General features: G+C 35.7%; 1 protein-coding gene and 1 long non-coding RNA gene across 8 annotated transcripts in view; one reads left to right on the top strand and one right to left on the bottom strand.

Moving 5' to 3' along the window:
• LOC309636977 overlaps positions 1 to 21,624 on the top strand; it is a 59,550-nt gene extending 37,926 nt beyond the window's left edge. The window contains exons 2-6 of the long non-coding RNA XR_014250333.1: positions 11,585 to 11,671; positions 12,315 to 12,388; positions 16,701 to 16,780; positions 19,782 to 19,822; positions 20,418 to 21,624. This is a non-coding gene — a long non-coding RNA (uncharacterized lncRNA). The remainder of the gene's footprint in view (positions 1 to 11,584; positions 11,672 to 12,314; positions 12,389 to 16,700; positions 16,781 to 19,781; positions 19,823 to 20,417) is intronic.
• Positions 3,655 to 23,133, bottom strand: part of COL24A1 (collagen type XXIV alpha 1 chain) — a 408,506-nt gene continuing 389,027 nt past the window's right edge. For all 7 annotated transcript variants that reach the window (XM_082409988.1, XM_082409993.1, XM_082409994.1 and 4 more), the window contains 5 exons: positions 17,485 to 17,550; positions 16,678 to 16,846; positions 10,616 to 10,725; positions 8,043 to 8,258; positions 3,655 to 5,110 (listed from right to left, as the gene is read on the bottom strand). In XM_082409988.1, the coding sequence (XP_082266114.1) occupies positions 4,964 to 5,110; positions 8,043 to 8,258; positions 10,616 to 10,725; positions 16,678 to 16,846; positions 17,485 to 17,550 (708 nt within the window). In that variant the 3' untranslated portion in view covers positions 3,655 to 4,963. The remainder of the gene's footprint in view (positions 5,111 to 8,042; positions 8,259 to 10,615; positions 10,726 to 16,677; positions 16,847 to 17,484; positions 17,551 to 23,133) is intronic.

Genomic DNA, 23,133 nt, shown 5'->3' with positions numbered 1-23,133 from the left:
CATTTTTCTAATTTGGCTTTGAATTATACCAGGACTCTGAATCCAAAGCACACAGATTGCATAATTGTGTACCTAGGCTTAGGTGACAATGACTTCATCGTACTTACCATAGCCAATTACTGTGTAGGTCATAGTGAAAAGTTATGCTTTAATAGGACAGAGCACTATACATTGAAGGCTTAGCTTACATTTATTTTTGAAACTGCTAGTCTTGTGTGGGAGGGCCAAACGCTTATATTTTGGTCAGAAAGTGAGGTTTGCCAGAGTGCCTGCTTCCAAATACGTGTTCCTACTGCGCAAATCATTTCTTTGCCATTAGCGGCATTCGCTCTGTTTGCTTATTGCAAAGTTACCAAATGAGAAAACCACCTTTTTTGCTTCCTACGGAAAGAACTACATTTCTGTTTCATTCCAGGTAAGATAGTGTGATGGTTCATTTTATGTGTCAGTTTGACTGGTCACAGGGTGACCAGGTTAAAATTTATTTCTGGGTGTGTCTGACAGGGTGTTTCTGGATGGGAGTAGGATTTCAACCAGTAGACTCGGTAAAGTAAAATGCTGCCTCCATGTGTGTGGGCTCACCCAGTCCGTGGAGGGCCTGAGTAGAAATGGCGAAGGAAGGAGGAATTTGCCCCTCTTTGCTTTCTGTCTGCATGCTTGAGTTGGGTTGGGACATCTCATCTTCTCTGGGTTGTTTTTTTTTTTTTTTTTAGAAATTCACGTTCTTTTATTTATTTATTTATGACTGTGTTGAGTCTTCGTTTCTGTGCGAGGGCTTTCTCTAGTTGCGGCAAGTGGGGACCACTCTTCATCGCGGTGCGCGGGCCTCTCACCATCGCGGCCTCCCGTTGGGGAGCACAGGCTCCAGACGCGTAGGCTCAGTAATTGTGGCTCACGGGCCCAGTTGCTCCGTGGCATGTGGGATCTTCCCAGACCAGGGCTCGAACCCGTGTCCCCTGCATTGGCAGGCAGATTCTCAACCACTGCGCCACCAGGGAAGCCCCTCTTCTCTGGGTTTTAAACCATTGGTTCTCAGCCCTTCAGACTTAAATGAATTACCCCACTGGCTTTCCTGGGTTTCTAGCTTGCAGGTTGTGGGACATCTCAGCTTCCAGAATCATGTGAGCCAATTCATCATAATAAATCTCCATATAATATATATAATTAATATATTAACTTTAATATAATTTTAATTACGATTTAAGTATTTAATATTTTAATATTAAATATAGTATATATTTAAAGCATATATTTATATATGTTTTATTATGTAATGTTATATGTATATTATATATATTAAATCTATATCTTTATATCTGTCTAGTCATCTCTCATGAATTTATCTGTTATCTTTCATTTGTCTATCTCTCCTACTGTTTCTATTTCTCTGGAAAACCCTAACTAATATAGATTTTTACTTTTATTGCCCCCATTTTACAGTGATTAAACTGGGGCAATGAAGAATATATAATACACGCAAAGTCACATAGCTTACCCTCAGAGTACTCTTAAACACCAGACTATACTGTGTATAAATAAGTTGATTAAAATTTGCTTTAAATTTAATATTTCAGGAACAAAACAAACACAAAGTAAGGAATTTCTGTTTTATATACATTTCCTAAATGATACCTAGGAAAATCATTTATGTCTCTGATATAAGTTTTTTTGGGGGGGGAGGGTAAACAGAAGGTATAGCATATAAACTGAAACTAGAGTATAAACTATGGGTTCTTTCATTTAGAATCAGTCTTGGCTCCTTTTAAAAAACATTTGTGTTTCTCAAGCAGGAAATCAGACATCTTTGCCATAGCCCCATTTAAAAAATTGTGGTAAAGTATACAACATAAAATTGGTCATTTTAATCATTTTAAGTGTACAATTCAGTTGCATTAAGCATATTCATATTGATGTGCAACCATCATTACCACCCATCTCCAGAACTTTGTAGTCATTCCAAACAGAAACTCTATATTCATTAAAAAACAATTCCTCATTCCTACCCCACTCAGCCTTTGGTAACCTCTACTGTATTTTCTGTTTATGAATTTGTCTATTCTTGGTACTTCATATAAGTGGAATCATACAGTATTTTCCCTTTTGGTCTGGCTTATTTCACATAGCATAATGTTTTCAAGGTACATCAATGTTGGAGCATGTATCAGAATTTCATTCCTTTTTAAGGCTGACTAATAGTCCACTGTATGTACCTACCATATTTTATCAGTTCATCTGTTGATGCACATTGGGGTTGTTTCTACCTTTTGGTTCTTCTGAATAATATCTCTGTGAACACTGGTATACAAATATCTGTTTGAGTCCCTTCTTTCAATTCTTTTGGGTATATATGTGAAGTAGAATTACTGGATCATATATGGTAATTCTATCTTTAACTTTTGAGGAACTGCCAAACTATTTCCCACAGTGGTTATACTGTAATACATTCCCACCAGCAATGTATAACGGTTCCAATTTCTCCATATCTTCACCAGCACTTCTTATTTTCCTCTTTTGGGGGGATGGTAATAGCCATCTTAATGGTACAAAGTGGTATCTAACTATGGTTTTGATTTGTACCTAATGACTAGTGATGTTGAGCATCTTTTCATTTGTTGGCCATTGTATATCTTCTTCAGAGAAATGTCTGTTAAGTCTTTTGCCCATTTTTATTTATTTATTTATTTATTATTTTTGGCTGCACCACGTCTTAGTTGCGGCACACAGGATCTTCGTTGTGGCATGCGGACTATTAGCTGTAGCATGCATGTGGGATCTAGTTCCCCGACCAGGGATCGAACCCAGGCCCCCTGCATTGGGACTGTGGAGGCTTACCCATAGGACCACCAGGGAAGTCCCTTGCCCATTTTTAAATTGGGTTGCTTGGGGTTTCTTTTTGTTTGTTTTTTGTGTGGGGTTTTAAGAGTTCTTCATATATTTTGGATATTAATCCCTTATCGAACATAAAATATGCAAATTATTTTCTCCCATTCAGTGGGATGTCTTTTCACTCTCTTGATAGTGTCCTTGGATGCACAGAAGTTTTAAATTTTGCTGTAGTCCAATTTATTGTTTTCATTTGTTGAATGTCCGTTTGGTGTCAGCTCCAAGAAATCATTGCCAAATCTAATGTCATGAAGGCTTTTACCTAAGTAAGTTTTCTTTTAAGAGTTTTATAGTTTTAGCTCTTACATTTAGGACTTTGATCCATTTTAAGTTATTTTTTTAAATTTTGATATTATTCCAAATGTGGGTTACAGTAATAGTTTTCATCATTTTGAGTCAATTTTTGTATATGATGTAAGATAAGGGTCCAGCTTCATTCTTTTGCATGTGGCTATCCAGTTTTCCCAGAACTATTTGTTGAAAAAACTGTCCTTTTTCCACTGAATGGTCTTGGCACCCTTGTTGGAAATCAGTTGACCATATATGAGAGAGTTTATTATTTCTGTGCCATGATCTCATTTTGTACAAGTAGGAAATAATAGGCCCTATAATCCTTTTATAGGTATGCAATAGATACTTTCTGGTAATGTAATATATATAGTACAGAAGGTCTATGCCAGAAGGGCTAGCATATATAATAAAAGGATATGGTAAAAAAAGAAGAAAAACAAATAACACCAAAAAAGATTTTAAAGCACATTTTTATTATAGATAGATAGATAGGCAAGTGTGGTCTGCTGTGGCTAATTAATAGTATGTTTATAATGGATGTACATGCTTTTCTATATACCAAAAGGTATAATATTTTTCTTTTATTACTTAACTAACACTTCTCTGACAACAAGGAAAGTCTGAACTTACTGAGCCTATTTTAAATAGCAAAGGACTGTTTTTGTTTTCCTGAATGTTACTTTAAAGACTGGTAAATTGAATTCTTTTAGATCCCAACACATTAAATTTAAGAACAGTGAAAGAAAATCAATGAATAATTACAAAAACATGTAATTTCTATGAAGCAGAAATATAAAGTTTTAATAATTTAAAACATCAGCAATTTCAAAAGATTTGCTGAATTAGAACTTTATAAAATATATATACACAAAATATCATCCCAGATGATCATGGATTTTTAAAAATAGTATATCACAACCCCTAAACTCTAACCCAAACCTACTACTGGATGTAGCTGGCCTACAATTTTTTACAGCAATTTAAAAAATAAAAGTTAAAAAAACCCTCCCAATTCTCTTGTGCTTAAGCACAGGTTACAATGTGCTGGCTTTGATTCTAATATCCACAAAGAGAATTTTAAAATAAAACAAGGACTTCACATAAATAATGTTTTACTTGTTATTAAGTATGTGACCAAACAAATTAAAATAAGTACTAACAACCAAAACATATCTTGATGTAACCAGTACATACACTCTTAAAGAATGACAAAGACGAATAAAGAAATAGTCTGTGAAAGCCACAAGCACCTTGTTTTAGAAAGAGCCCCAAGCAACACAAAAAGGCAACATGTAAGAGGTAGTGTATCACCGGCTAAGATGTATATGCCCACTGGGGACCTGAATACAGCTTAGTATTTGGGAAAATAAGACGTATCAGACTGTGGCTTGCAGTTTTTAGACAGAAGCATTGCACGTTTGGGAGCATTAGCCAGTATTGCTCCATAGTGCTTTGCGTCTCCAGCTGTCTAATGGGTACTTTGCTCTCAGACAGTCAAAAAATATAGAATATCCTGAAGAATTCCATGTTTATAAATGTTCAGTTCTAGGGAATTCTCTAAGAAAGCTCAGATCAATATAATTTTTAAAAGAATTAAATACTTATAGTCCTTTAAAAAAATGCCTTGTCTCCTTCTTAGGAGGAAGTCTTTTCTTCCTGAGATTCTTTAAGATTTAGCCAATGCTTTATTCCATGCATTTCATAATCCAATAGTACCTTTCTGTCTATATTTTTCCCTCTGCAGCAATTACCTGGCCAACAGCATGAATTCTGAACTAATTCAGAGACTTTAGAGAAAGCATACAGAACTGCTTTCAATGTAGTACTTCCGTTCAGTTTTGAGATGAGGAAGCTTTTGTACTTCAATTACTGGAAGTTGATTAGGGTCCTGGGTGTGAAAAAGGAATTTTGCTTTATGCCAGCTGCCATCTTGAATCTGTAAAATAAGAATGAAATGCTTTAATCTGAATTGTTTCATTAGCAGCAGACAGTGTCCTTCATAGACAATGTAGACTTATTTTAAGGATCAGAAATAATGAACAGAAAGTGCCTAGAACAATGCCTGGCACAGAGTAGATGCTCAAAAAACGGTAACAATTACTATGAATAATTGAAAATATGTGCTTATTCCTTTCTCTAAATGGCATTGTGTGTTCTGATTTTTCTTTTGAGGGTTTCTGCTTTTGTTGTCTGTGGATCATTGGACCAGATATGAATTTAAAAACTGCACTATTCCTAATATGAGTAATACCCATCTGCTTTGTGTTCCTTTATTTGGGACTGATGCTTCAGGATGGGCATTTTTCTTGGATGAAAGGGAATGAGCTAGCTCAACCTCTCTGTACTTTAGGCAGGAAATAAGCAGAATCACTTCAGTAGAAGTAAATTATAATTACGTTGAATCATCTTTTAGGTTTCTTTATTTCCATTCTGTGGTTACCGTTTATATAGTTTCTTTCATTCCTCTCTTCCTTTCCTTCTAAGCCTTTCTGTTTCTCTTTATTACTGTATGCTCTTTTGTTTCTGGTAAATTCTGTTACGGATCAAAAACTATTTATTATATGATTAAGATTCAAGAAGACAAAATAGAGAAACACAGTTGACTAGTTTTGTGAAGCTTTATATACAGGAGTTTATTCATTTACTCATTCACAGAATTATCATGGTATAAATTTTAAAGTTTGAAGGAGCTTTAGAAATTATCTAAACTATAAATTCCATTTTATGTTAAGGCAACTGAAGCTCACAGAAGATAAATTACCAAAGTCATAAGCTTGGTGTAATAACTAGAATAGAGTTCCCTGTGTAAGACACTGTCAGATTAACTTCATTAAATCTCAAACAATATGTGTTGAACACTAAGTACATTTGGCACAGTTGAATAAGATGTAATCCTCCATTTCCTTACAGTGCTTGGAAAACATAAAGATGAATAAATTAGTTCTGGCTTCTGAATTCTAGCAACTTATAAATTTAGTTGGGGAGAGGAGAAACAGCCATAATATAAGACTGTATATGATAAATGCAACATAAATAATGTAGGCAATGAGTGCTAAGTCCCTCATTTCCAACTGGAAGTGTCAGGGAAAGCTTTGTGAATTCAGAATTTAAGATGATGGGCCTCAAAGTTTGCCTACAATTTCCACTTGGTTAGAGGGGTAGAGAATGGCACTTCAGAGAAAGGGAATGACCTGAATAGAAAAAAACAAAACAGTTGGAAAAGTAGAATCTGGTTGTGAAAATAAGCCTAGCACGGGGTTTAAGTGCACAGATTTTGACTTGGAACAGATTTTGATAGAAACCCAAGTACAGCTATTCTCTTCACATATAAAATGGGAAGAATAAAAACCTACCTCACAGTATTGTGTGGATTAAATGAGTCTTCAATTAAAAGTCCCTAGCAGTGTAGCATGGCATTGACTTTGGAACTGTACACACCTGGGGTTGATTTCTTGCTCCTCTGCTAATTAGCTGTATGACCTTGAACAAGTTACTTAACCTCTGTGCCTTCACTTTCTTACCTATAAAATGATACTAATAGGAACTTCTTCACAAAGCTGTTATAATTAAATAATGTATGCAGTACATGGTACCTGTCATCTAATAAGTCTCCAATAATTAGTAGTAGGAATTGTTTTTGTTGTTATTATTATTATTATAAATAGATCAGGTGGACCACACTTTAGGGTACACAGTCAGTGAAAGGTAGAAAGGTAGGTTGGGGCCTGACTATTCTAACTGCTGAATAAAGAGCTGATAAGTTTTGATTGTGTCTCATAAATAGTAGTGAGTCACTAAAAGTTTCGGGACAAAATTGTGAAAGTTAAATTAATTTGTTGGTAATATTGATCTCTTCACCTATAGAGAGTGAGCTGTATACTTCTGACTGTTTGCTTATGATTTTTCAAATACGCAAGAGCTGTTTATCTGAAAATGAAATGTGAAAAAGTAAAGCACTCTAGAAATGGTAAGAGATCTTAAATCATGGGCTTCATAGTACACCAGAACAGTAAACCAAGCTACTTAAAGAAATTAGGATGTATGTAAAGTGGACAACCCTGTACTATATAACAGGAGTCAGCAAACTCTTCTGTAAAGGGTTAGATAATAAATGCTTTAGGTTTTGTGGGCCATACAGTCTCTGTCGCACTTGCTCAACTCTGCCATTGTAGTGTGATAACAGCCCTGGATAATAAACAAACGAATGAGTGTGGCTGTGTTCCAGCAGCATATATGTACACAGACGAGTGCTGGGCTAGACTTGGTCTGTGGATTATAGTTTGCCGACACCTACTCTACAACGTAATGTTTTAAAATTATAGACTCTTCACTATTATTTAATTTTAATAGGAAAAATGGGCTATGATTCAAATACTCATTTGTAGGGTCAATCTGCCATTATGCCCATTATTTGGTATCAGGTATAGGGACTGACAAAATGAAATAAAGCTGACTTGCCTCTATAACCTGTCTTCCATGAAGTAATGAGATGCAGCATCACAGTGGTAAAAATATAGGAAAGAAATCATTTGTCTATATGCCCTATCTGCCATCTGTCTATCCATCCATCCATCTATCTATGATATAATTATTTCATATGGGGAATAAAAATTAAATTTATGTATTAACACCTGTTTTGCATATAAAACTTCATGGATGACCAGTGGGTGTGACAAAAGTTGGTATGATATAAGCAAACAATTGATTCTGAAAAATGTACGGTTATTATACATCAGGCCCATTAAAACTTACTACCCTTCTGTATCTGCAGTTTGCAATTAAAGTCTTACTCATTATATTAATTTTATATAGTTTTATCAATTTTAAGTTAGTTATATTGAACAATTCTAAAAGTGCCATTCCCTTACCTTGCAGTCATCTGAAAGCACTTTAGGTTCAAGTAGAGTGTTTTCTTCGAAAATCTGGCTATTCCATCCCTTGAAACCAATAGTCAATCCTGAGCCACTTGTCTGAGCACTTGTCCACACTGGAGTGTTTAGACAATGAATGGTGATGATATGGGTGGCTTCTGAGCTCAGTAAATGAAGGAAGTTCATCTGGACTTTTCCGACTCCAAACTCCAACTAATGTCATTGAAACAATATGCAAGTTATAAGATATGGCAATTGAAAGACTTATAGTTTGGGGAAACCTGAAGAAAGTCCTTGACAAGCCAGGGGTGGGGCAGGGGGGAATCCCTGATTAATAGCATTTTCTGATTTCCACCCCTATGGTGGGACTTGTAAATACTCCCACCATGGCTGGTTTTAGGCTGTCAAGGTAGTGTCATTAAACATGGAGTTCGCAAGAGACATTAATAGTAGGCTCTCCTGAGCAGTATGAGCTGGCTTTAGCATACTACTAGGCTACTAGATACGAACCAAAAAAAAAGGAGATACTTTGCATAATGTTATTTGAGATGCATTAATAATTTGTTGATTATTGCTTAAAATTTTTTCATAAAAATCTGAAATTCTGTCTATACTTTCATTTGAAGATTTATTTTTGAGTTTCCAAAGATAAGTTAAAAGTTGTAATAATAAATTCATTAATTTTAACTATGAGAGCCTTTACAGACAAAGACAGAATCTTAACCTTTGTGTTACCAGCCCCTAATGCAGTTCCAGTCATACAGTGAGTCATCAGTAAACGTTTACTGCATGAATGAATGAATGCATGAACAAGTATTTACTAATAAAGTGAACGATATAGGGCAGCATTGGAGCAAGGAAGTATGACTGCACATTTTCTAGGCTTGAACAAGGAAGCAGATTTTTCTATAGCTTTAGACATCATCATCATCATCATTATTATTTTAGCATTATTCAAGCATGGGGATGGTCATAACATAAATGAATAGAAGTAGTTCCTACTGAGGAATTTATGTTGATCTCCAAACACAAAATCAGAGAAATATCAGTTATGAGGTAACAGAGAAGGAAAAAAATAAAATGACAACAAAAAAGCAAAACTTCAGGGAAAGAGAGGAAAGGCAAAGGAAGAGTATAAGGATGAAAACGTGGAAGGATCATCATGAGGAATATTAGAGCTGAAGTAATTCAAATTCCTTCATTGTGCAGATGAGAACCACAAACCTGTGAAGTATGTAGCCTTTCTGAGCTTTAGTTTCTTTGTTGGTGAAACTGGGTATAACCCCGACATGACAAGGGTGTTATGAGGATTTGAGGTGCCCACTGTCATTTCGCTAGCACAGCACCTGGCACAGAGTGGGCTCTCTGGTGGCCCACAGCATCATTCCCCAGGTTTGCAGAGGAAAAGAAATTAGAATCCAGGTTCCAGATTCCAAGTCTACTGTTCTTTCCACTACCTGCGCAGTCTCTCTCAGGTTGAGTTTATGGATAGGAGAGATGGGAGAATTGATTCAGCCAAGGAAAGAATTGGAGTGCAGCTTCTTCACTTGATCCTGTCTTCTTTGCACACCAGTCTCCCCTTTTCTTCCATGATAATCCAAATAAAAATCCTGGGCTAAACCCAGGGGAGTGAGGATGATTGTGCATAGTTCGGAAGCAGGACGATCATGCTGCTCCTCATTAGTCACACAGATTCCATAGGAACCTAAGAATCCTCCTTCCCTCCTCTGCTCTGGGTAACAGTGGTGAATGGCTATTGAGATGAGCTGGTGAAACACCCTAGTTAATGAAGGGGAGCGTTTTAGGAGGAGAGGGCAGTCTAATGATAAGCAGCTGGAGGGACTGACAGACACAGTGCATATTTTAGCTGCTGCCTTTCTGTGGTGGACAAAACACACAATAGGTCCGTGTATCAGTTCTTTGTCAATGAGAAAAGTTCTTGGGAAGGCCAAGGTAGTTTAACCAGAAAAAGAAAGAAATGCAGTTTTAGTTCCTTCAATATATGTTATAGATAGAACTAAGCTTTAGGGTTTAGAAATGCTTGTTATAATATCCAGTGTTACATACCAAACTAACTTTCATTCATTCTAAACATTTGGTTTATAGAATTATACTTGTAAGAAGTTTTAAATAATATCCAGTGGATGTTTAGGAGAGGTTATTTTTGTGCCCAGTCACCAAAAATAGCAAGCTTTGTGGTGAAATTCCTCTTTTAATCATGATGATGTCTTTTTCAGTAAAACTTCAGGTAACTGATTACTGAGTACAAACACTGCAGCTGTTTGGGAATTTTCTAATGAATACATGTGCATAAAAACATATGTTTTACATTTTTAAAAGAAATTTAAAAAGCATAGTCAGTAGAGTAAGCCAAGCTAAGCCAGTCATAAAAATTCATAATCAAAATGTCAAGATTTAACAGGATTATTTTTAAAAAACAAACAATTTCTTCCTCATATATGGTAGAGAATATCTTGCTTCCATTCATAAAATTCATAATTATTTAAAATGAAAGAATTAAAAAAATCACTGTTTACTGATAGTGCGCAAGTACTAAATTCAAAACATACCTTTGTTACAGAGACAGGAGATAAACATGTCTGACCACCAGCACTGAAATTGCAGAAAACCTCAATGGCATCTGAAGGGCATCCAAGATTTGGATCAATCCAGTATTTTCCTATTATTGTAAAACATAAAGATATCTTACAAATTATCATGATACTTTCAATATATTTTTCATGCTTTTTCCTTTTAAAAAACTTAGAAGATTATAAAGATACTTACATTTAGTCAAAGAAAGAAAGCTGCAAGCATTATGTAAAACCAATACTGAAAATACTGTATTTTTCACATACCTATCAATTTAAGGGCATTTTATAATTTTAATAAAAAATAGGGGCTTCCCTGGAGGCGCAGTCATTGAGAATCTGCCTGCCAATGCAGGGGACACGGGTTCGAGCCCTGGTCTAGGAAGATCCCACATGCCACGGAGCAACGGGGCCCGTGAGCCACAACTACTGAGCCTGCGCGTCTGGAGCCTGTGCTCCGCAGCAAGAGAGGCAGCGATAGTGAGAGGCCCGCGCGCTGCGATGAAGAGTGGCCCCCACTTGCCGCAACTAGAGAAAGCCCTCGCACAGAAACGAAGACCCAACACAGCCATAAATAAATAAGTAAATAAGTAAGTAAGTAAATAAATGGGGAAAAAATTTTAAATAAATAAATAAATAACCGAATGGCTGAATCTGTTGCTTCATTCTATAGATAAGCGCAGCAACTTAAAGTGAATTCTCTAAAGTTACATAGTTAATACAAAAGTTGAAATTAATATGGGATATGTGTATATTTTTGTTCTATGTCATTACAGAGCTTAAAAATGAATATATATATTTAAAAAACAGAAACAGCTTCTTCAGTCTCTCCGAGGAAAAACATATCTTTATGTGTAATATTGATAATTAAAATAAAAGGAATAAACATTTTTTGTTTCCAGAAGAAAAATGTGCAATTAAATGGTTATTTTTGTGCTTTCTTTTCAGATTTGTAAGTGGAAAAAACTGAAATCTCTACAGCCAGTGTAAGCCTGCCAACCTTTGCCTCCACTGAGTGCCCAGGAGAATCAAATGGTGTGTAAAAGACTTCAAGACATATTCAGACTCAAAAGTACTGGGCTAGCATCTTAATTCTGGAATAACAGGCTAAGAATACTGAAATAGCACCTTATTCTAAATGCAAAGGGCAGGAATTTTTGAATGAGATGGCCCTGCCTTCTTGCATTAAAAAGGCAAGACAATCAAACAGTATTTGTAAAATGTCATTTTCTATAATAGGTAGAAATCCTTGTTTGTTCCATTCATATCCCACAGCAAAGATTCCTCCAGCTCATCCTGGGCTTCACCTGGTGTATCATTTTAGACTTCCACAACATCCTAGACTATTCTCCCCTCTACTATTCTACTAACTCTTCAAAGTGAAGACTTGTTGAATTGGTACTTCCAAGAGTAGGGGACTGTTACAGACAGTCCAGATAGCTGGACCCCACCCCCAGAGTTGCTGAATCATTAAATCTGGGATGGGGCTTGAGAATCTGCCTCTAATTCTGGTCCACGGACTATATTCGGAGAATCACTGATCTATTGAAATATGGAAGAAAGGGGTGAAAAAGATCCTAATACCACCTCCATCCTGTTTTTTCCCATTTCCTCAGAATGTTGAACATTTTATAGTTTGTAGAAATTATAGCTGGGGTTTTTTTTTTTTTTAAACCAGGATCTGATCCAGGCTTACAGTCATATCTCGATTCATCATCTCTTCTCCTTCCAGAAATAGTTTCCTACTACTATGTGAGTGAATATATTCTTTATAAAACGTTTTCCTTCAAGCAAGGTCTCATTGTTACATGGGGTGGAATGCTTTGAATTCAGGCATTATGTTGTACAATGGTGAACTGGTAGGGGCTTCATATTTTTTTCAGGGTATGCTGAGCTACAGATAAAGCACTATACCATAATACATCTTTTATAGGCCTAAATGCTCTAACTCCAAATTGGCTCTCTCCTGAGAACACTGCTTCCCCTGCAGCTCTTTCAAGTTCTGCCACAGCCTCTACAGCATTGTGCCTGGGTGGGGAAGGGGTCTTTCTTGCTCCTCGTTGCCACTTTCAGACCGTTCTCCCCACTTTCTCCCTAAAAACACTCCATGGTAAAATTGCTGTCATTGCACTGTATCACCTGTTACCTCTTCCTGTTGCTATCACCAAATTTATTTCTTTGATGATTCTAGCTTTTGGCTAGCTATCACTTTCAGAAAATCTATTTATAACCTAATTCTTCATGATTTTACATCCACATGGTTGATATTTGCAATACCAACTTCTCAGTGCCTCGAACTCTCTCCCACCAACGTTTTTGTACCCTTCTCCTGTCCTGTGTACTTTAATCATTAACTTATAAGGCCATACCCTAGTTTTTGTTATTACCTACAGCTAGATCTCCTCCATGATTTCACCTCTCTTCTCATTCCAGCTCATTCCCTCTAGTGTTCTGACTCTAATAATTCTTTGATCCCATTAGGACCTACTATCCATTGATACTACCACTTTTTCATTGTCCTTCATAATCATGTGTTCACTTCTCTTCCTGCCTAGCTGAAAACCCACAGTCCTTTGCTATGATCATTTCCTTAGAGACTTCCTTAACATTCTTGCCCTGCCTCACTTCATTGTGCTTGTCTTATAAAATCCCAGTCCTGCATAAGTCCAGTTTTGTGCCTAATCTGTGCCTGTACCTGCACAACTGAATGTGCCTAGAGAAAAACACAACTATGCTGACTGGCCTCACTTTAAATTCAAATGTTTGAAAGGCTGCCAGACAATACTACTATGTTTCCCTAGTTCATTTCCTCTGTCACTTTCCTAGTTAACCATTTGAAACCTTTTTCTATCCTCTCAAGTTAATTATACCTTTCTTTCATTCTTATTCTTGACTGATAACCTTTCAGTTTCACTGAGACAACTAAAGCAAACTGAAGGAAACTTATATAAGCTCCCATAATGACCTTTACCCATCTATCTGTACTTGCACACATATATTCTGCCTTCTCTCTTATTATTGTGAATAAACCGTGTTCCTAAATAAGGTTCACCTTGTCCGTTAAACCTTCCATTTCAAATTTTTCCTCTCTTATGTTTTCTTTTGAGTCAGCTTCTGTTGTCTGCTGTTTCTGCCTGTTCTCATTCGTGGTGTTTTGTCAGCTTGTGTGCTTAGTTATCATTGATTGTGTGCTGGGCACTATATTTGAAAAATTATTTGTGGAAATAATTTGAGCCCTAGGATGATATTATCTTTTATAGAAGAGTTTTGTTTGTTTCTGTCAGGTATGAGGGGTACTAGCAGTCTGGAATCATCTTAGTCCAGGTTCACAGTTTGAGATTTTCTGAGCAGTCTTGATGACGTGAAGCTAGGCTGCAATCTGTACGAATATCTTTTCTTTCAGTTTATTTTTACTCTTAAAGTGGAGCCCTTTGAAAGCCTAAGTCCCCACCTTTTGTGGACTTCAGATTCCAACCTTTGACCCCTATCCCCGTGAAGCCACCAAAAGCACTACTCAGTTTCTGAACACACCCAGGGCAAAAGTAGCTCTAAGTATGTGTTCATCTCTCTGCTGTCTTTTTCAAAATATTGGCTTGAAAGTCCCTCACTACTTTGTCAGTATTTGATGCTTTTAACTTAATTTTCAAAAAGTTTCGTTAGGCAGATTGAATTACCTGCTTCATTAATGGGAGTGGAAACTCTCCAGCTCCACCATTTTCTCTTAAAACCTGATACAATTTTAACTGCTACCATTCCTCTAAAGCGCTCTTGCGAAGATCATCAAAGACCTTCCCATTACTAAATCTAGTAGCCTTTCTCAGTCTTCACCTAACTTGACATCGACCCAGTAGATCCCCTCCTCCTCAGGCAAACATTTTCTTCACTCCACATTCATCTAGTTTTCCTCTTCTCTCAGTGATAGCTTCTTCTTAGTCTTCTTCACTAGTTTCCCCTCAACTCCCTGACCTCTCTAAACATTGGGGAGCTCTAAGGCACAGTTTTTAGAATTCTTCTCTTTTCTTTATTTATCTGTTCTTTAGGTAGTCTTAAACAGTCTCAGGACATTGGATACTATTTATATGCAAATAACTTCATAAATTTTACCCCTGGCCAGGACCTCACTCCTGAATAGCCAATGACCTACTGGACATCCTTACTTGAATGCCTAACAGACATCTCAAATTAAATACATCCAAAACTGAACTCCTGATCTTGTCTCCGAACTTGCTTCTCTATCTCTTTTGACAGCAATTCCACTCTTCTAGTCCCTTAGTCAAAAATCTTAGAGTCATCCTTTATCATTCTATTTCTCTCATAACCCACATCCGAATTACCAACAAAAAACTGCTGGCTCTACCTTAAAACATATCCAAAGATCTGACCATTTCTTATCACTTCCCCACCACCAATTCTAGTCCAAGCCATCATCATCTCTTACTGGATTATTTCAATAGTCTTCTCAATGTCTCCTTCTACCCTGTCCTCATTATATTTGCAATACAACACCCAGAGTAACATTTTAAAAATTTAAGTCAAGTCACGTTATTCCTTTGCTCAAAATCTTCCAGAGGCTTCCCATCTTATTCAGTAAAAGCTGGAGTCTTTTGAGTAATGTATAAGATCCTGTATAATCTGGTTTCTTGACATCTTTCTGACTTCATTTCCTACCTTTCTTCCCCTTATGCACTTTCTTCCAGTCACCTTGGCCTTCTTGCTAATAGTAGAACTTGGTAAGTACACGCTCAGGTTCAAGGGCCTCTGCGTTTGTTCTTTCTTCCTGGAAAGCTCTTTCCCCAGATTTCCTGTGGCTTGTTCCCTTACCTCCTTCTGATATTTCTCAAATGTCACTTTCTCAGAGATGCTCTATCTACCTACTCTATTTACCACTTCACCCCCCACCCTACTTTCTGTCATATCCCCTCTTCCCTGCTGTTTTGTGTTTCTCTATTGCACTTACAATCTCCTAGTGATGAAAGTATTTTTGGGCGTAAAGACTTTTCTGATACCTTACAAGCCATACCACTTAGCTATTTCTCCTATGAGGAAGGCAGACCTTGAATTAGATTTCAGTAATTTGTATGTCCTGTAGTGTCTTTGTTCCTTTCAGTTCTATAGAATTGCATTTTTATACCCTCAAATATGGGAAAGAATCAAATTTGAATTACTGTAGGCAGCTATAACTGTAAATATTATTTGTTTTTGTGATAATCTAGGGCAGGAAGTATCTATAGAAGTTAAGCATTTTATTAATATAAATAAAATGAATATTTTCACTATACTGTATTCTAGAATGGAAGATGTTTTTGGACAAACATGTATTTATAAATATATATGTATGTGTGTATGTGTGTGTGTATAAAATAACGTATGGACTACTATTCATCCTGCAGAATTAAATAACTTAGTTATTTTCAAATCAGCATATAATGTCATTGTGTGTTAAGACTAGAGTTTTTACCAAAAAAATGATAACTACTAATATTGATTGTATAGCTGACCAGGTAGACCCAATAGAAATTAAAATTAAATGACATATTGTAGCAGACAGGGTTTCCCCTACTTATCATCAGGTAGTGATGGCTCTTCCACTTGCTTTAAACCTTTCCTTGATGGTTCTATTTTTGCACCTCTGGCTAATGGATTTGGGGTATCAATGTGAGGATGAGAAAATTCCAAGAATGACAAGCCACTCCATCTTTATAGTCACTGATAACTGAAATGAGGCATTTAAATTCCATTTTATGTAAAAACTAATTTTAGAGAGTGTGGTAGAGAGGGCTCTATGATCTCTTTCTTCATGTTGCCATAAGTCAGGCTGTGTAGTAGAAGACCTTTGTAAAGTGAACCCTTGAAAAAGGATACTTTGACCTCAGAAATATGTTTACCTCTATGAGTACGTATTTGGTTCTTGATGTTAAAATGCCTCTGCCAGGGTTTTATCAAAAATGATAAGGTTTGGAATAAATACACCGCAAATCTCAAACACACTGAAACGATGAAACAAAATCAGATATCAGAGTTTAAGGAAACCAGTAACTTACCATCTGATACTTTGTGTTCACAGTTAAGCAAATCTTTGCAGATTCGTGCTGGGTTATCTCGTGTGCCAAGAGGATTCTTGATGCTGTGCAGTAAATTGCTAAGGTAGTTCAAGGTTTCGAATATCTCTGCACTGTGGTCAATTAAGGTCACTTCAGTATTCTGGTAGCTCTGCCAAGTCATTGTGAGAATCATATTAGCAAAGAAGCTTGGAGTAGTCATTACCAGCCTGTAACCCAAGTGATCAACACGGAGCAAGGCAGAAGAAAAATGTACTTCTGTTGTGTGCAAGGAGTTGGGAGTAGGATGTAAAGAACAGTTTATATTTAACTATAGGCATATTTGTATGTTTTATGAATCTTGATCCTAATAAAAGCTTAAATTCACACTCAAAAGTCTAGTTTTCAAGCTGACATAAAACTTAATTACTATGCCTACTGCATAATTTGATAAAAACCTATATTATGAATAGAGCTTAAATAAGAAAAATGAGTAGTGATGATAGATAGATCCCATTTTAAGAAATGGCTAACTTCATTTAACTATTTTCTTCTATAGTACCAAATTCTTATTTTAAAAAATCCTTTAACAATATTATATTTTTGTTTTAAATGTTTTCCTTAAAAAACATCTTATGCATATATTTCTGTTTATTAAAATTGCTTACTTTGTCCTTAAAATTTTTTTCATTACTTTTAATCTCTTTTAAATACAGGCTTTGAGATAAAGTCACATTTTGGCCTCTGAAAAAAGATTCTGTTTAATTTGTAGATTGAGAGTGCCAGTGTAAATAAAGCCAGATATATTACCTCCATCTGTAGGGCAGTATGTGATTCAATCAAGGCTTGAATAGCAGCATTGATATCCATTTGTTTCTGTGTAAAACAAAACCATTTGAGATCAGCAATAAGATCAACACTGAGTGCTCTAAAGTAAAGCCTATAAATTCTGAAAGCACTGCTGTTAAAGTATACTAGACTTATTATCTAAAAGGGGTTTGTAACTCTTATGGTTAGACAGATCTTGCAAGTATTGCCTGGCTATCTGAAAGGACAATATGCTGCTTTCATCCAAATCTCAAAAGTCTCCTAATTAAAACAGGACCAAAGTCTAGAGCTCTCAAATGAAAAACTATTTGTCTCTGCTGCATGAAAACACACAAAAAAGTTACTCACATGGAAGAAGAATGAAATATGATCCCCTCAGTTAATAAATTGTAAAGTGAAGAATAAATAACTGTAGTAATTTTTAACAGTTACATTCTTGGAAGGAAAATAGAATAAAATATTACTGTCCTGAGGTAGTCACCACATTAGTTTAATCTGATACTTCTGCGGTCTTAAAAACAATTTCTGAAGTTGGAAAAAGTATCATTAGTCCCAAAAGAAATAATACATCATGAATCCAATCTCCTCCTGCATTTAATAAAAGATATTTTTAGAGAAAGACCCAACCTAACCATTAGTTAAAAAGTCTTTTCGTATTTTATTTTTTAAAAAGCTTGGAAACTAAGAAGCATGAGTTGGGAGAAAGTTCTGTGAAATGGCATCTGTGTGAGCAAATCAAGCGATCTAATTTCTTTCAGAAGGATTGTACTGCTGAGATATCTTTTTACTTGGCAGCCCATACAATAGAAACTCTTTTCAACAGATCTCTCATAACTCATGGTTGGTAATTTGAAAAACTATTTAAAATGATGGGACAATCAACAAAATGTACTCATCTTTGCCTCAACATGTGGTTTTCATATTGGAAAATACTTGACTCATTCTGCATATGGACACTGCCAAACACATATTGAGGATAAAATGGTAAGCAAACAATACAAAACAAAACAACCTTGCCCCTTGTAGAGCTAAAGTTTAGAGGTTGATAAAGGCATTAATCAAATAATCTCAAAAATACACATTTACAAATTGTGATACGTGTTATAAAAGAAAAGTGCATGGACTTATGAGAGAAATTACAGAGTATTAAATATGGGGGCTATAAGAGATTTGGAAGGACTAGATCAGCATAGGCTTCCCTGAGGTGGTGATATTTGAGCTGAGATCTGAAGAATAAATATGAATTGTTAGGAGAAGGGCTGGGAGAGCTTTCCAGGCAGAGGTAACAACTTTGCACAAAGGCAATGAGATAGAAAAGCATGGCCTATTCAAGAAGAAGAAAGGCTTAGCATAAAATGTTCTGTGCAGATTAAATAATTCTGACCATCATTCTTTTGAGAATTGGCAGACTTTGGACATGGGTCACAAAAATATATTGGGACTAAATATGGGCAACTGAATTAAGTAGTAAACAATAGCCACCTTTATATTTTCCAGTTGTTTGTGGTTAGGGCTTTGATCTTAGAAAAACTAGCAATAAGCAGTTCTCAGGCGCTTACAGACTCAGGACCCTTTTGTACTTTTAAATATTATTAAGGGCTTTAAAGAACTTATATTTATGTGAATTATAGCTTTTGATATTTAACACAGTAGGAATTAAAATATAAATTTTAAAACTGTGGTTAATTGCCTTAAAACAATAAATCTATTATATGTTAATATAAATAAACATTTTTTTAATGAAAAATAACTATTTTCCAAACAAAAAATTAGTGAGAAGAGCGGCACTGTTTTACACTTTTGTATATCTCTTTAACGTCTGGATTAATAGGAGATAGCTAGATTCTCATATTTGCTTTTATATTCTCATATTTGCTTCTATATTCAATCTATTAAAATGTTACTTTAGCTGAACTGGATGAAGAAAATCCAGCCTTAAAAGGATATGTAGTTGGAAAAAAGATTATTTTAGTAGCCTTTTCAGATAATTGTGGATATTCTCTTTTGATATTATACCAGAACTTGATAAGTGGTAGTTTCTTGAAGGTTAGTTGAAATGTGAAATCTGAAACCATATCTACAACGTATCTATTTTATATTCTTTTATATTAAAATCTATTGATCTATCTTAAACTTTGAAAGAATCATTTACCAATGCATGATTTTAGTAAAAATCATGATTTTTGTTAAAATCATGCATTGATCATTGGAAAATAATGGTTCATGTAATAATGCAGATCTTCCAAAGACTGACACATTTCGTTATGTCATATCAACAGATTACATTCGTTAACATCATCACCAATCTCATCAGAAAAATGTAAGTACTGGTAAGCTGTCAAACTTGTAATAGATACAAGCATTCCTCAATAGTTATTGTTGCTTGAAAGTTTGAAATTTAACATTGGTATCAAATTGTCAGTTGTTTTCCTTGAAATGACAGGCTCACTTCATTCATTTTCAAGAAAATATCTGCCAAATACTCATGTCTGAGTAACATTATCATTCTGTCAAGTAAAAATGGTGTTCCATGAAAAAAGCAGCTAGTTCAGTTTGCAACTGAAACAATTCCACAAGTGCTTTTATTTGAGGCAACCATTGTACTTCTATATGCAGAAATGCTTTATATGTTCTTCCATTTAATCACACAGAATATTAAAAAGATGTGTACTAAAGATTAGAGACTTAGGAGACAGCAAAAATGGTGGAATAATGACCTCCCAGAATTCTCTCTTCTATAAAAGCAATGAGAAAACTGGAAAAAAATGTTAAGAATGAAGTTTTTCAGAATTACAGAAATTAACAAAATGCTTGCAGCAACCTGGGGAGCATTTATGAAAAATAGCTTAATTTCAGTAAGGGCAGTGAGCTTTGTAAAGCTTTAATCTGTCCTATTCCCATGCCTCTCTTTCCAGCTCTGTGGTAGCCTTGAAAACCAACAGCCTGCAATCGCAGTGAAAACAAGAAGCCTGGAACCCACAGGAGGGAGCAGAATGGGGCTGGAGTTGCTTCAAAGCCTCATTTCCAGTGAAATGTCATTATTTGACCTTTCTGGTGGTTCCCTTAAAGACTTGCAAGACTGTCTGTATTTTACCTGACTCAGAGCTCACTCAATGCAAAAAGTCTTTCCCAAGGAACATTAAAAAAAAAATTTAGATGGAATTGTTTAACTTTGTGGCTACTGGAAACATTAGAAAACAGTTGGGGCAAACAATAGGCTAAGAAAAGCTAGGGAATGAGATGTCCATAGAGATTCTAAAAAACTCTGACACATTCCTGGGAATCTAGAAGGCCATGTGCATGTATAGGGCTGTGCACATGATCAGGAAAAACACAAGAAGGCCCTAAGTTCTCTCTTCTGGCTGACCTTTAGGCTCTGTGAAAATAGGAAATTAAAACTCGGGTATAGTTGTCAATTGCCTGGCTGAGCATTGAAGGGATGCTCCAACATGCTCACAGAGACCCTTGGCAAAAACTGGGAGACTTACTGGTTCTGGCATTTAAGGAAATCTCTCTCCAATCCTTAGCTGACCACTAAGCTAACTGAGTAGAGACTTTAGTGGTCACATATGTGAAAGAATACAGACTTTATACCTTTAGGAAAAGTCACTAAACAAACAACAAAAACAACAAATAGCAACAATAAACACTGAGGTTGGGGTGAAGAATTTGACTTCCAGAGATGCCATTTTATATTATTTAAAATGTTCAGTTTTCAAGAAAAAATGACAAGACATGCTGAGTAACATTAAAGTATGACCCCTATACATGGGAAAAAGCTAAGCAATCAATAGAAATAGAAATTGTCCCTGAGGAAGCCCAGATGTTGAACTTAGTAGACAAAACTTTAGCTATTTTAGGTATGTTCAAAGAACTAAAGTAAACCATGTCTACAGAACTAAAGGAAAGTACAAAAAAGATGTCTTACCAAATAAAAAATATAAAGAGGAAATTATAGAAAAGAACCAAGTAGAAGTTTTGTAGTTGAACAATAACTGAAATCAAAATTTACTAGAGAGGCTCAACTGTAGATTTCAGTAGATAGAAGAAAGAATCAGTGAACCTGAAAACAGTTTATTGAGATTATCCAGTCAGAGGCATATAAAGAAAAATGAAACAAAATGAACAGGCTCAGAGACATACAGGACATCATAAAACATACCAATGCATGAATGATGGGAGTCTCAGAAGAGAAGAAGAGAGAAATAGGGGTAGAAAGAATATTTCAAAAAATAATGGCTGAAAATGTGCCAAATTTGATGAAAAACATTAATCTCCACATCCAAGAAGCTCGATGAATTCCCCTAGACACATCATAATCAAACTGTTGAAAGCTGAAGACAAAGAGAGAATCCTGAATGCAAAGAGAAGAGACTCATCAATCCAAGGGATGAGATTTTTTCATCAAAAACCATAAAGGTGAGAGGCAGTAGGATGACATATTCAGAGTGCTGAAGGAAAAAGACTGTCAACCAAAAATTCTATATCCAATAAAACTATCCTTCAAAAAGGAGGAAATAAGACATTCCCAGATAAACAAAAGCTGAGGCAATTTATCATTAGCAAACTTCCCTAGAAAAATAATAAAGGGAGTCCTTTGGACTGAAATAAAGGATACTAGGCAGAAACTTGAATCCACATGAAGAAATAGCACTGGTAAAGATAACTATACAGGTAACTGTAAAAGAGAGTATAGATCCCAAACAGCCAAACAATCTTGAAAAAGGACAACAAACTTGGAGGTCTCACACTTCACTTTCAAAACTTACTACAAAGCTACAGTAATCAAAACTGTGTGGTACTGGCATACAGACAGACATACAGACCAATGGAATAGAGTGCAGGAATAAACCCTCATATATATGGTTAAATAATTTTTGAGAAAGGTGCCAAGCCCATTCCCTAAGGAAGGAATAGTGCTGGGAAAATTTGATATCCACATGCAAAAGAATGAAGTTAGACTCTTACCTACATCATAAACAAAAATTAACTCCAAATGGATCAGATAATTAAATGTAAAACCTAAAACTATAAAACTCTTGAAGAAAATATATGGGAATTGCTTCATGACATTGGATTTGGCAGTGATTTCTTGGAGATGAAACCAAAAGCAAGGTAAAACAGCAACAACAAAAAAACCCTGATAAATTGGACTACATCAAAATTAAAGACTTCTGTGCAAAAATCAACAGAGTGAAAAGGCAGCCAAAGGAATGGGAGAAAATATTTGCAAATCATATATATGATAAGGGATTAACATTTAGAATGCATAAAGAACTATAACTCAACAACAACACAACAAAAATAAGCAACCCAATTCAAAAATGGGCAAAAGACATTTTTCCAAAGAAGATATGTAAGCCAGTTTCCCCAAAGAAGATACATATAAGCCAATGAGCACATGAAAAGATGCTCAACATCTGTAATCATTAAGGAAATGCAAGTCAAAACACAGTTATCTGCCACTTCACACCCATTAGGATGGCTGTTATCAAACAAGCAGAATACAAATGTGAGGGAGGATGTGGAGAAATTGGAACCCTGTGTACTGTTGGTGGGAATGTGAAATGGTGTACCTGCTATGGAAAACAGTATAGCAATTCCTCATAAAATTAAACATAAAATTACCAT

The sequence above is a fragment of the Balaenoptera physalus genome (assembly GCF_965194825.1).
Source record: "Balaenoptera physalus genome assembly, chromosome: 1".
Taxonomy (NCBI): domain Eukaryota; kingdom Metazoa; phylum Chordata; class Mammalia; order Artiodactyla; family Balaenopteridae; genus Balaenoptera; species Balaenoptera physalus.
Note: the sequence above shows the minus strand (reverse complement) of the source record. Positions and strands in the feature narration are given on the sequence as shown.